General features: G+C 32.8%; 1 protein-coding gene across 2 annotated transcripts; it reads right to left on the reverse strand.

Moving 5' to 3' along the window:
- Positions 1-9,358: 9,358 nt before the first annotated feature.
- LOC149149764 (heavy metal-associated isoprenylated plant protein 39-like) lies at positions 9,359-10,349 on the reverse strand. 2 transcript variants are annotated; one of them, XM_089444605.1, is made up of 3 exons: positions 10,272-10,349; positions 10,113-10,188; positions 9,359-10,014 (listed from the first exon to the last, which is right to left on the reverse strand). In XM_089444605.1, exons 1-3 carry the CDS (start codon positions 10,278-10,280, stop codon positions 9,713-9,715), a joined length of 387 nt encoding a protein of 128 aa, XP_089300731.1. In that variant the 5' UTR covers positions 10,281-10,349; the 3' UTR covers positions 9,359-9,712. The 2 variants fall into 2 exon arrangements, with proteins under 2 accessions (XP_089300731.1, XP_089300732.1); XM_089444606.1 differs by lacking the exon at positions 10,272-10,349 and having other exon boundaries at positions 10,113-10,197.
- Between the last annotated feature and the right edge of the window lie 5,198 nt (positions 10,350-15,547).

The raw sequence follows: 15,547 nt of genomic DNA on the forward strand, positions 1-15,547 counted from the left end.
AGTGAAAAATGAGTTAGCATGGGCATTAATGATGATGAATATTTACCACACGTAATTTCAGAATTCTCCACATGAAGGATTCATTAATTACAAAGTGTCATGGAATTTTGTTATCACGCAAACCATTGGTTTATACATTGTATCCGAAAAGTATGATTGTAATGGGAAATCAAACTCGACTTTTCTCCATTCGTGAAATCTAGTAGTCTCAAATGTCTTCCAATTGGGGGAGGAATCCAATAAGTCTCTATATCACCTTGATGCGAAATACAGTCCTGTAACAACCCTTTGTCTTGAATTAAAATCAATATTTTGGTTTCCTCTTCCGCCTTAACAAAAGAAATTCTAAAGACCCCACATTCACATATTCGCAGGCCAAATCGTTATGTGAGAATAATGCAGAAATAGAATTAGTTGTGAATTGGTTGAACAGAATTAGTTATGAATTAGTTAGGAATTGGTTGCCAGAATTAGTTGTGAGTTTCCTATATAAGTGTGATGTAATTGAGCAAATTATTAATGAAGTTGTGTGAGTTTTCTGTTTTAAGTTGGTATCAGAGCTCTTTTGTCTGCGCCTCTCTCCTCTTCGTGGGCAGTAAGACTCTGCCATTAGAGTGTGCGCAGTAACCCTGTGATCCCTGACAGCCCTGTGGAGCGTGTGAGGCTGTGTGGACGAAGGCTTGAAGGATACGCTGACCTGTGGACAGCGTTGCCCTGAATCCGGTGCAGCAAATCCGGCTCGAAGTCTCTTGACATGGCTCTGAGCTCATTTCCAGCGCGTCTGCAGACATAGCTTTCGCGGATTCACTGTACTTACGGTAAATCTGAGCCAGTTACACAATTCTGTTATACTTCACTGCATTTTCTGTAAGTGTTCCATCCTCGCCTGTATATGTAGTTTCTGTTACTGTTACGAGGTGCAGTTTGTAAGGGATAACCACTGGTTCGTGTAGAATCGAGAGCCCAAACTTGGGTTCTATGTGCTGTTTTGGTTTAGTTTGTTGCCGAATCTTGTAATTGCTTGATAGCAGAAGTTGTTTTGGTACCAGAAAATAACGGAATCAGATGTGACCCGTCAGTGAGCTGCATATCAATAAGCATGCGAATTCATAGGCATTAATCGTCTGAATCCCCACCCGCTAATCATAGTTGATAGATCTGTATTGTGAATTAGCACAGTGACGTCCTGTAATTGGTACACAGTTTGGGTGGTGATTGAGCCATAGATAGATTGGCGTTTTACTGTACTTATGTTTTATTTTGGTACATTTTGATCATCTCAGAGAATTTAGACACATCACGTCTCTAGCAGAGGTTGTTCAGTTTTTTTTTTTTTTTAAAGATAGCAGAGTTCAGAGATGGCTAATCCCCTTGCAGATTCATATTTAAATGAGTCTTCAAAACTTGACGGAGAAAACTATGTAAATTGGAAATTTAAGATCATCACAGTACTGGAGGCATACAATCTCTGGCCGATTGTAAAAGGTGACGAGACCAAGCCTCAACCTCCTACTAACACTCAAGATTGGGAGAAGCGTGAAATAAAAGCAAGGGTGCTGCTACGCATGTCAGTGAAGGACAATATTATTCCACATATTCGAGACTGTGAAACTTCAAAGGCAACATGGGACACTCTCAAAGGTTTGTATGAGACTTCTAATGCAAACCGTATTTTATTTTTAAAAACAAAGCTGCTATCTATCAAAATGGATACCAATGAAAGCATTAGCAACTTTGTTTCCCGAATTAAAGACTTTAGTGATAAACTTGGTGATATTGGTGAAAAGGTTTCTAGTACAGACTTGGTAACTGTTACTTTAAAGGGGTTAGTCCCAGATTATAAAGTCTTTATTTCAGCTCTCTCAGCTAGACCGACACCTCCTACATTTGAAGAATTGGCTGGAATTCTTCTTCAAGAAGAAGAGCGCATGAAAACTTTTGAACTGGAGTCAAATGGTTCTGATTTGGCTTTGACTGCAAGAGGCCAAAGACCATTCCGAGGGAGACCATGGGACAGAAACAGAGGCCGTTTTCAAGAAAAGCAGAAAGGTATGGCACCTCGTGATTCTTATGTTAAAAGGAACATTGAATGTCATTATTGTGGAAAACCTGGACATCTGGCAAAAGATTGCTATAGGAGAAAGAATAATGAATCAAATCAAAGACATCGCAGGCATAATGGAAATTACATAAACAGAGACACCTCAGTGAATGATGGATTTAAAAATCTTAAGTTATTTCTTTTTGATGCTGCATTGTCTGCTGAAACTGATGATGAGAATGCTTGGTTTATAGATTCTGGTGCATCGGCACACATGACTTGTAATAAAGAATGGTATGATAAATATTATGAGAAATCTGATGGTACACACATTTACCTAGGAGATGATAGGTCACTTAAAGTTCAAGGCTATGGCATAATAAATGTGTACTTACCTAATGGACAAATGCGACAGATTCATAATGTGATGTATGTACCTGCTCTCAAAAAGAATTTGCTATCTGTTTCCACTATCACTGATAATAATTTAAAAGTAGAATTTGGTAAATTGGGGTGTATAGTGAAAGATGTTCAGGACCACTACAAGGTTGTTTCTACAGGTACCAGGGTTGGAGGATTATACAGATTGGATGTGACAGTCAAGCGCCATGTTGCATTGACATCCCAAGAGACATCGACAGCAGAATTATGGCATCACAGGTATGGGCACCTAAATTACAATGATTTATCGTTGTTACAAAGGAAATCAATGGTTGAAGGTCTTCCTGTTATGAAGTGTGAACATTTACCATGTGCAGCTTGTGCACTTGGTAAGCAGCATAGAGAAGAGTTTCCTGTTCATACTGAGAAACGGAAGTATGATATTCTTGAATTAATTCACACTGATGTATGCGGACCTATGCAAACTAGGTCTCTTGGTGGTGCTTCATACTTTGTTATTTTTATTGATGATAGATCTAGATATACCTGGGTCTATTTTATTAGAAGGAAAAGTGATATATTTGAGTATTTTAAAGAGTTTCGAAATATGGTTGAAAAACAAACAGGAAAGTGCATTAAAATACTCAGATCTGATCAAGGGGGTGAATATAAATCAAAAGCATTTAACACCTATTGTAAATCTAATGGAATTCAACAACAGTTCACAGTGCCACATACCCCTCAGCAAAATGGTGTTGCAGAGCGATGGAATAGAACCTTGGTGGAATCTGCTCGTAGTATGCTGCAAGGTAAGAACATCTCTAATGGTTTCTGGGCAGAAGCCATTAACACTGCTGTTTATCTGAAGAATCGATGTCCCACTAAGAAATTAGTTTTTCAAACTCCTTTTGAGGTTCTTTATGGTTATAAACCTGATGTGAGTCATTTCAAAGTCTTTGGATGTACTGCTTTTGCTCATATTCCTGAAGCTAACAGAAGAAAACTTGATGCCAAGTCCATCAAGTGTATTTTCATTGGATATTGTACAGATCAGAAAGCCTATAAATTGTTTGATCCAAGTTCCCATAAACTATTTGCAAGTCGTGATGTATTGTTTCATGAGCAGACTGATAAAAGTAATACATGGCATATTTCTAATGATGCACATATCAAGCTTGATACTTTGATTAAGCAGGAACAGGAACAGGTCCAGGTACAGGTACAGGATCAGGATGATAGCAGCAGTACGAGCACATCTAGCAGCAGTGAGTCATCACACGGGGGTGATACACCTCAAAGCCAACGAATTATGGATGGAACACCCACACCAAGAAGGTCGTCCCGACAGACTCGGCTTCCTGAAAGGTATAGAGACTATGCCTTAATGTCTAATATAATGAATGTTGAAGAACCAATTGATTATGAGCAGGCTAAACAACATGAACCATGGATTAATGCTATGAATGATGAGTATGCTTCTATTATGAAAAATCAAACATGGGAATTAGTGGAACTTCCTGAAAATAAAGTTCCAATTGGAAGCAAATGGTTGTACAAAACAAAATTTAAAGCAGATGGTACAATTGATAAATTTAAGGCAAGATTAGTAGCAAAAGGATATCCTCAACAGGAGGGAATTGATTATGAAGACACTTTTGCACCTGTAGCTAAGTTGAATACAATTAGATTACTGATTGCCTTAGCCACAAAACATAATTGGAATATACATCAAATGGATGTCAAATCTGCTTTTCTAAATGGTGATTTACAGGAAGAAGTTTATTTGGTTCAACCTGAAGGGTTTGTCAAACAGGGACAGGAGCATCTGGTTTGCAGGTTAAGAAAGGCATTGTATGGTTTGAAACAGGCACCAAGATCATGGTATGTAAAGATTGATACTTTCTTTCTTCAGAATGGGTTTGTGAAAAGCAAAAATGATCCTAACTTGTATGTTAAGAAAGATGAAAAAGGAAATGTTGCTTTAATATCTTTATATGTGGATGATCTCATTATAACAGGCAGTGCTCACAAGTTAATTGAAGAAATTAAAGTTCAGTTGTCACAGGTTTTTGAAATGAAAGATTTGGGTGAAATGCATTACTGTTTAGGCATTGAGGTATGGAGAGAAACTGGTAAAACATTGATCACTCAAAGCAAATATACAAAGGAGATTCTTAAAAAGTTCAATATGACAGATTGTAAAGCTATGTCAACTCCCTTATAACAGAATGCAAAGTTGTACAAAGAAGATGGTTCGAAAGAGGCAGATGGAACATTATATCGTCAGTTAGTGGGAAGTTTGAACTATCTCACCACTACCAGGCCAGACATTGCATACTCAGTCAGTATCCTTAGTCAATTCATGGCTAAGCCTTCAGGAAATCACTGGAATGCTGCAAAGAAAGTTCTCCGATACTTAAAGGGAACAGTGAATCTTGGTATTATGTATACTGATGTATCTGATGTTGCACTGACAGGTTTTTCTGATTCAGATTGGGCAGGAAATCCAGATGACAGACGATCTACCTCTGGCTATGCATTTCATATTGGATCAGGGGTCGTATCTTGGAGTAGTAAGAAACAACCAACTGTTTCTTTATCATCAACAGAATCAGAGTACAAAGCTTTGACCAATGCTTCTTGTGAAGCTATTTGGTTGCGGAGAATTCTTGCAGATCTTGAAGAAGCGCAAAGTGGTGCAACATGTATCAATTGTGATAATCAGAGTGCTATCAAATTAGCACATAATCCAGTTTACCATGCTAGAACAAAACACGTTGAGTTACAGTACCACTTTGTACATGAGAAAATTGAGTCAAAAGAAATTGGATTGATATTTTGTAACACCAAGGATAATGTGGCTGATATATTTACTAAGCCCCTTGGTAAAATCAAATTTGAAGTTTTTAGAAGTCAGTTAGGTATTGTAGAAAATCCATTTCTCCATTAAGGGAGGATGTGAGAATAATGCAGAAATAGAATTAGTTGTGAATTGGTTGAACATAATTAGTTATGAATTAGTTAGGAATTGGTTGCCAGAATTAGTTGTGAGTTTCCTATATAAGTGTGATGTAATTGAGCAAATTATTAATGAAGTTGTGTGAGTTTTCTGTTTTAAGTACATGCAATCAAATAAATTCGTCATCACACAATAGACACCATAATCTTCATTCACTTGGAAGACATCACAATATCCATTCATTCTTTCTATGAATTTGGATGAAAATACGTTAAATATGAAACGAAATATTCTCTATCAATCCACGTGCTAAATTTTGAGGCAACTCTGCTCTCACTATTTATGCTTCCTCTCAATCTCAATCTTCCTTATGATTTTCAACGTTATTGCCTCTAATGGCATTGAAGCTCGTAATACTAAATATTGTACCATAATCTTCATATGATTTTCTATTTGGAGAGGTTTCCAGACCATTAACTTTGAAAAAGATGGGATTCATGGATAACAGGCCATAAGTCTTCACCTTTCACACCATGATTTGATACTCCAATGCTATACACTTATCCTCTTCGCATAGGTTTGCTCATGGCATCCACAACTCCATTCACACATCAAATGACATATGCATTGACATGCAATGCTTCCTTCACAGAAGTGACTCCCAGATTAGCAACGAGTCACTCTAACAGCAGGCTCAATTGGATCCTCTATACAACACACGCACATTGCTTTATTCTCCCTATGACCACTCTATGATTGTTATAACCTCAACACTTCGTCATCGACCAATCTGCACCACAACTTCGTTGCAAGATTCACTCGCAAATCAAATACTTAATAATTAGAGCAACATTATCGTCAACCTTTAATACCAAATGGTGCAAGCACCAACTGCTTGCACTTTAAAAAAATCCACACATTAAAACAAAACCACAGGAAAATACACTCAAAACCCATACTTTAATCAAAAGGAAAAATATTTACATGATTCATAATAAGAACATTTCTGCCCCGGCCACCTGTGCCATGGTTATAGGCTTACAATAAATTTATACAAATGAACTTCATCTAAAAAAAAAAAGTTCTAGATCTTAAATATCTCCTAAAATCTTCCCCTATCCTAAAATTCTCTCTGGCTTTACTAATTATTTACATATCTCAATTTATTAATTATTTACATATCTCAATTTATGGATAATATCTCCATTATTTTCCTCCAACTTTTAAAAAAAATTCTCAAAATATGTGGATGAGGAAGTCTCTCAATATTTCTAGAAATAATTTTAAATTAAAGCCCTATTTTTATTAATTTCTATGAAAATCTCTCAATTAAAAATTACAATAATTTTTTTCTTTAAAATAAAACTCATGAAAAACCAATTTGAGAATTAGTGCTCTTGTATCACTTTGGTCTATATCCACCACAAAGTCCTTAATGTACAAAAAAAACCAATTTGACAATTAATGCTCTTGTATCACTTTGATCTATATCCACCACAAAGTCCTTAATGTACATTTATTAATGTACATTGTGGTAGTGTATATTACTATAGTTTAAATAGATAAATATAATGGTTTAAATTTAAATAAATTTATATAACATTATGCACATTAATATACATTTCATATATATATAAATACACATTATTGTATATAGATGTTCATATAAATATATACGAATGTAAATTATAAGCCACATTTGTTGCGCTAATTTAATAATAAATAACATATAACTATTACTATTTTATTAATAAAATAGTTATTAATTATATTACGTAATTTAACCAATGAATGTCTTTTTTAATTATGGTTAATGTTTTATAATACCATCAAAATGCTATTTTTTAAATATCATATATAAATTTATTAAAGTACAATATATATAAATATTTATGTATTTATCCTCATAATAATCTATCACCTTGTCCGGCCGAGTACTATTTTTACGATCTTTTATCCCACAAAGCTAGAAATTCTCTATATTTTTTATATTTCATTGTCACACTTTGTCCTCTAGTTGTTCTTCAATGGTGATTTGTAAGTGCTATATTGGATTTTGGCATTTTTGTGTCTCGATATCTCTGAATTATATAAAAAAATTATATGGAAAAAATGAAAAGTTTGATATCTTGTTTTGGTTTTTCAAATCATGAAATTGAATAGAATTTGTTAACGATGATAAATTGCTTTGAAAATCCATGAACCATGTCCGCAAAACCCGAAACTATTAACTAGTCCCATAAAAGACAACAAAGTTGAAATTTGATAATAGTAATGGTAATTAGGGAAACTAAACTACACTATAATGGAAGAGTAGTTGAAAAATCATTCAATTATAAATGCAGAACCTTGACTCAATGACGTACGTAGATCTCCAAATGTAGAAACTGGCACAATTTAGGGTATCAAATTCCACCGATTAAGGAAAATAAGTAAAATTGAACCGTATTTTAATTCTTATAAGTTTGTTTATTTTTTAAAACATATTTGTTATAGGTTGGAATTAAAAGTTTAAGATGTAAGTTTTTCATAATTTATATATATATTTAAAATGATGGTTTAAGAAATAAAAATAATCAAATTAAAATACAAATATTAATAATCATATTTTTTTTTATATACCAATCAATGTATTCGGACAATTTCATGAATATTTAAATCCAAAATTAATTAAAATTATAAATTTGAGTTATAAAATATTCAATAAAAATTAAAATTCATTTATGCAATTAATAAAATTTCAAAAATTCAATTCAAACTATATGAAACCACAAATTCATTGAATATTTTATTAATAAATTTTAATGAAAAAAACAAAACGTGAAAAAATAATTAAAAAAATATAAAATTTCTGTAGAATTTGGAATTTAACCTTTAATAAGGAGAGATTATATTTTCTCCCCTTCATAATAATTAATTGGGTAAAACCATAAAAGGCACCACGTGGAACAGGATTAGGTTTCGTATGTTCCATAATAAGGAACCTTATTAAATTGGTTAAAACACAAAAAAAACCATAAAAGGCACCACGTGGAACATGGTTAGGTTTCCTATGTTCCATAAGAAGGAACCTTATAAAATTGGTTAAAACCCAAAAAAAAGACCATGAAAGGCACCACGTGGAACAGGGTTAGGTTTCCTATGTTCCAAGAACCTTATAAAATTGGTTAAAACCCATAAAAACATTTCATGCAATTTTTTGGAAGTTTTTTTGTGGGTTTTTCTAGTCAAAATTCGGTAGCAATTTATTGGAATCCCAAGTTTTATATCTAGTTTTTGCACAATCAAAACGTCCTAGGGTTTTTCAGGGTGCTGAATCCAAATATACAGTTAAAAAACCATTTTAACTACAACAAATCAAGATTTAACCTTAATTTCTTCTGCCAGATTCCATCCAGAAATCTCCAAAAAAATCGCATTATAGACAACTCCATGATAATTGACCTTAAAATTGGAAGTAAAACCATAAAATTATAACCCATAAATTCGAGGAAAAGCACGTTCTTTGGAACAGAAAATTCCCGTAAACTTATAAAATTTGTTAAAACCCATAAAAACGTCATGAAGATGAAATTCGAGGAAAAGCACGCCCTTTGGAACAGAAAATTCGAGTAAACTCAACATATTTGATAGAATATACTATCATTTGAAACATTTTCACATTTATCCGGTTAGTTTTCTTAAACTCTTGACTAATAATGATTCCTCTGTACTTGGATTTTTTTCTGTTTCCTTGCAAAATAATCTTTTAAAAATTTATTTTATATATATATATATATATATTTATATATTTAAACAAACAAGTCTAAAAAAATTTAGATTTTTTTAATAATTCCATAAGCAAACCAAATTTCAACAGTTACTAGTAAAAATTTTAGAGATCCATAACTAATTTCTAAACACCTTTCATTTGCTTGAATTTGCCCGACAACTCATCGGAACCAAATTAAACTTGATGTAGAACATTTGAATTTGGGTAAAGAAAAATGATTTTATTTAATGATGGACATGCGATTTGAGTGGAGATTATTCCACTCTTGGAAATGCGTACAGACAGCACTGAAATCTGCGCCCGAGGAGGCGACGCATCCGTGCATAAATCTGATATTCTCCATTTTTCACTGGATTTAAAATAACATATCCTACATTTATCTCTGAAATTAAAATGATAAATCCTACTTTCAGAATAACGGTCCCTCTTTCTACGTGCCTGTGCACAGCGGCGGAAACATTAGTGACCACTACCCATTCAACGGTGTCCACATGCAGATCAGATTAGTAAGAGAGGACAATTATTCACCTAAAATTGAAAGGTAGATCGACAAAGATATTCAGACGATGCAGCAGGCATTGGGGTTGTCGTCGCTGAAGTAATAAGTGTAGTTGCTGTAGTGATTACAGCTCACTGGAATAATGACACAAGTATGAATCTCTTTCGGCGGCTCTGGCTTACCACCAGGCTTTTCCTCCCTTTCTTCATCAGGCTTCTCCTTCTTGGGTTCTTCAGAAGGTCCGACGCTCACCAATTTAGCGCATCCAAATTTTCTGAGACTAGCCGTCACGCACACCGGATCTGCATCCCCAATTACAGTCATCTTCTGCTCTTCCAAGTCAGCTGCTACCGACACAACGCCTGCAATGGATCCACAAATTTTGTACAAAACATTGCATCAATGAAACTGCTATTCCCTAGTTCCACTTCATAATAAGTAAATAAACAGAAAATTATACCTTTGACCCCTGCAACAGTCTTCATGGCTTTCTGCTTGCATTTTTCGCAATTTAACTGCACTTTCAACACGATTTTCTGCACCATCGCGCGCAGAATTCACGTCATAAAACCTCTCGGAAATAGAAGTAAAAAAGAGAAATGAATAACCGCTGGCCTACCTTCGACATCTTGTCAGCTGCCGGAATGCAATAACACTGATACCTTCTCGAGGAAGCAGCTGTTCTCTTCCTCTGAAATTGCAATTCCCTTGGTGAGGAGGATTCTATAAATAGATGATAAAGTCGAGACACGAAATAATCATTTCCATGTCAGTGGCGAGTACTTACGTCAACACACTAGTACGGCGTTTCTGGAAGCCAAAACTTTTGAAAGAATACAGTAATGATGGCACGCACACATATTATTTTGAAAGAATACGGTTCACGTGTTGTACATTCACATGACAGCGACATCTAATAATAGTGAGTAGTTGACGGGAAAGTGGAGTTTCTGGTGGCCCTACGATGACAAGTCAAATATATGCGTGCTTTGAACAACCCATAGATTTTCACCGTAAGTGCATAATGCATGCTACGTACGTTATATATATATTACAGTATACATCACTGTGATATAAGTTTTAAATATTTACTCATTTTAATTTTAATGGTTTATCATTTGATTTATTTAATTAAATATGGATTTCCAAAATAAAATAAAATAAGGTTAAGATTATATCATCATCATATTTAATATATCATATCAATAAGTATTTTAACAAAGTACCAAATAACTTTCTATCCAGTAAACAGAATATAATTTTATTTTATATTAATCGTAACTTTCAAATAAAAAATTATATAAATATTTAAAATCAACAAATTTGATGTCAGAAAATTTTAAAATATTTTGAGTGAAAATAAAAAACTAAAGTTAAATCACTCTAGTTTTGAAAATATATTTTTCCTAATGTATTCAACAATTTAAAGGGATGTTGTAACTGCCATTTTGTAAGATTTATAAAATAATTGTGCTTACTATAATAGTAATAATGGAATTACTAATTTCCTATAAATTCTTAATCCTATATATATATATAGTTAATTTTGATAGTAACTTTAGAAAATATGTTAAAATCATAATGTGAAAAAAGAATTCGAATAAATTAAACTCTCTCTTGACGGTCAGATTATAGAATATTACTGAAATCTCCAATGGTGCCTAGTTACAATCACATTTGAGATAAAATTTACTGAAATACACTCGGCCATTGATCCCACGTGAGCTCGTATTGAAAAACAGACAGAAAAAGTAGTTCAGCGAGGCCAGTTATCAAATATATTGGAAAGAAAAAGAGTATATGTAGTTTTATTAAGTCCGCCTGTGTGTCCGATAGTCGAGGCACAAATTGAGCAAATCAAAGACAGCATGCCACCTAAAACTACTCTGTTTACATTTGTGAGGCATCGAAGTGTTATCGAGTTTACACAAGTAAGTCAAAAAGCTGATAAATGTAGGGATACTAATTCAAAACACCAACTACTTCTTCATTTGAATAAGATTTTTATTTCGGGAATATATCACGTGTTGTCGGGGAATTCCATTAAACTTATGAAGAAAGAAAATTTAGAGACATTGTGAACTTCTATTATATATGTCAATTCTATGTTAAAATGTTTGATTGTGTAATGAGAGGTCAATTGTATGTTAAAATGTTACATCATGCATGTGGAAATTGGCTGTGATGTCATGGGAAACCTTTGGATTCACACTGGTATGATTGAAAAATTTAATAGACTTTCTTGACACGGAATGGATTTCGGCGTCAGCCTGCTATAAAATTCAACGTACATTGGAAAAAATGGAAAATATGTTATTTAACGTTTTATTGAAGATATATTATTAAATTTATTTAGTATTTTTTTGGTCTTATTATTAATGTTTATTTTTCATAAAATAAAATTTATTGTTTTTAAGAATTATTAAAAGTAAATGTAAAATTTATTATTATATAGTATAAAAAGATGAAATATAAAAAACCAATTTCAAAGATATATAATTTTTATTTATATATTTAAAAAATAATAATTCATATTTTTATATAACATTAATATGTTATTTTTCATTTAAAAGATAATGAATATGTTTATTTAAAGATGTTAATTTAGTATAATTTTTTGAAATATAAATGTATAATTTCAAATAACATTTGAATATTTGGCAGGAGGGTGTTGAGTGAATTGAACCCATGATTTCTGGATAAGAAATATGTTTTAAAATTAAGTGCTCAATCAATTGAACCCTTGGGATCGAACAATAAAGTGCATTATTGACTAGCAAAAAAAAACTCCAAAAACAGAAAACCATTGTATTTTAGAACATGTCACATGTACAAATAAAAATCAACAACAAAGTAGAATTTCCCTCTTTATATATATATATATATATATATATATATATATATATATATAATATAAATCCCCACACAAGGGGGAATTTTATTTTATTTTAAGGATTTGTGGGGATTTTTTATTATCTATTTTTATTTGTATATGTAGCATATTCCAAAATACATATTTTTGATATAATTTTTAATTGCATTAATTTATATATATATATACATGGAATTGAATTTCCCTCTTTATATATATATATATATATATATATATATATATATATACACATCAATAAAAAATATAAATCCTCACATAAGGGAGAATTTTATTTTATTTTAAGGATTTGTGGGGATTTTTTTTTTATCTATTTTTATTTGTATATGGAGCATATTCTAAAATACATATTTTTGATATAATTTTTAATTGCATATATATATATATATATATATATATATATATATATATATATATATAGACGTGGTTAAAATGGAGAAAATAATAAGTAGCTAGAAAAATGTGCATTTTTTTTTTTTTTATGGAATTGAACTCACATAAATCAAATGAAGGGAAATTTTCATTTTTTTCCACATGGATACATTTTTATTAGATAAATTCATCACTTTACAAAATTCCTAGTCTTTATTGTTAGCATTTATTTTAACACCTATGTTTCATAGTGTTTCAGTTCTACAAGCTTCATTTTTGTATCCAAGGCCCATATTTTTTCTTTTAGCCATGGTATATGCCCCTAGACCCATTATTAATACCTTAAGTAATGTAATGGATGTAATATCTCACTAAGAGGCCAAAATTCCCGTAGAATGTCCTATGTCATGTTTTAATGTCCTTCACCATGAAGCTTTACTAAACGACCAAGGACATTATTATACTTCCCTAACCATTATCAAGATGTCAAAACCCATTATTTTTATTGCAAATATTATAATTCCCTTTACTAAACCACTCATAATAAAAAATTGCTTAAGACATGCAACTTATTCTGAATTTGGGGTGATTTTTAGGGCAATTGATATTGAGATGCATAATTAAGGGCCCACAATCATTATGCTTTTATATGACCATGCTTAAAGCTCTAAACTTACTCTTGAAGCAATAATAACATAACCATTGTACCTACAACTTCCATTGAGGTAATTAATATAAAACAATGACCTTATGTGGTGGTTCGAAGATTCATTTATGGTGTTAGAACCTAAGAAGAAAAGGTTAGGGTAGAGGCTACTCCCCCCCGCCACCCGCCTCCCCCACCCCTAGAACATTGTTCAAGTCCCTGCAACACATCCTTAGAGTGAAAATAATCGTAATGGAATCCATATCCAAGTTTGATGCCAAAAGAACCTTAGAGAGAGCTTATATTGTTGTATTTGGGAGTTGTTTGTGGTATTGAATCAAGGAAATGGTGTTTAAGGCCTAAGGTGCAAGGATTTTTCTCCCTTTACTATACCGCTTAGCCTCTAAATTTTCATTTCGGGACAAAATCCATTGCTTTCCTCTAACAATGTTTAGGCCTTAAAACCTATTTCTAGAGTGCAAAACCTACTTATGGTAACTATAACCCACTTGGATTGTTAAAAACAATTGACAATTTCCCCATAAAATAATCATAGTATGTGTTATAGACACATTATCATTTAGGGAATCCATTTTATTTTAATGATAGTTCCTAAATCCCTTGAGAAGGCTAGAGATATCATACAAGGGTTTTATATGGCCACTGAGGGATGCATTCAACATTATAACCATAGAATATTTATGAGTAGTTGACGTTGTTCATGGCGATTGTGTGTGAAAATAATCATTTAGGAAATAAGGCTCATTCCTATCCTCTTGTGAACTTGGTCAAATATCTAGACACATTTAGGGTGTATAACTAACCTATTGATGGTTCTAATAGAACCATTAGAGGAGATTATTAACAAAGGTTAGATGTTAATATTAAAGCATTCATTCAAGCTGTTTGGGCATATGAAGCAAGTTTTAGGGTCAAATTTTCTTGTTTTCGTTTACAAACTATGGTCATGGACCTTACAGCCACCCATTATGTCCAATGCCTCACAATGGTGCCCATAGTCAACTTAGATGTTAAGAAATCCGTGGAGAAGGTTTGTATCATGGTTTATACATGTTGTTCAATGTGGTTAAGCTTGAGAAACTTCAATGCAACGTTAGGTCATTACTATCACCTAACCATGTGTATGCCTCAACAAACATTTTTATTGCACAAAGCCTACACATGATAGGTATATCTCAGTTTGAGGTTAGACACCCCATACAATGCTTTTTTACATGTGGTTCAAGTTATTGCATAAGGAATTTGATCATAAGAACACTCAATAAGATCCCAAGACACTACTTTTCAATCTTTGATTATGACGAAGGAATTATGAAGCAATGTTCAAGGCTAAACATTGTATTTTGCTTGAGAACATGCTTATTTACCATAAGTATGACCAAGGCCTCAAGACCCATATGCATAACGAGAAACATTTCAATTGCATCTATATATGACTCCCAAGGAAAAGGTCATTTAGTGAGGGATCCTTCCATTGTGTATAGTGTTTTTTCATCACACTTGAGTTGAAAAAGGTTTAATTAGGGATTAAGGGCCTTATTTACCCCCTCGACTATATGGGATTGTCCATACCCATTTCCAATGCATGAAACGTATTCATCACAGATATATCCTACTCAAAGGCATGTGGATAACCTTTAAAAATATCTCATGTGTTCATTTGAGGACTCCATTAAGGCTCTTAAGCTCAAAAAAACTCAATAATGTTTGAATACACCTATATTTATTCCTTGATAATGTTTTAATGATATGTCACCCATCCTCAGTGCACAAAGGCTCATAATAAAATTTATGTCCAAAATTGATGTCAAAGGTTGCTTAAGGGAAAATTTCACTTATAGTAACAGTTTACTTTAGGTCCAGCAATCTTTGTTGAAGGCTTTCCTAGATAGTGTGTGTGTGTAGAGAAGTGATACTAAGCTAAAAGAAAACCCATGCATTCAAAGTCACAAAGAGAAAGTGAAGA

The sequence above is a fragment of the Pinus tabuliformis genome, chromosome 9 (genome assembly GCF_031772625.1).
Source record: "Pinus tabuliformis cultivar Carrire ecotype Pingquan chromosome 9, CPIR1, whole genome shotgun sequence".
NCBI classification, from domain to species: Eukaryota; Viridiplantae; Streptophyta; class Pinopsida; order Pinales; family Pinaceae; genus Pinus; species Pinus tabuliformis.

Excerpts from the sequence above, each read along its gene's own strand:
- LOC149149764 (XM_089444605.1), bottom strand. Across the intron at positions 10,015-10,112 it reads GACTGTTGCAGGGGTCAAAG|GCGTTGTGTCGGTAGCAGCT; the intron begins GTATAATTTTCT and ends GATCCATTGCAG.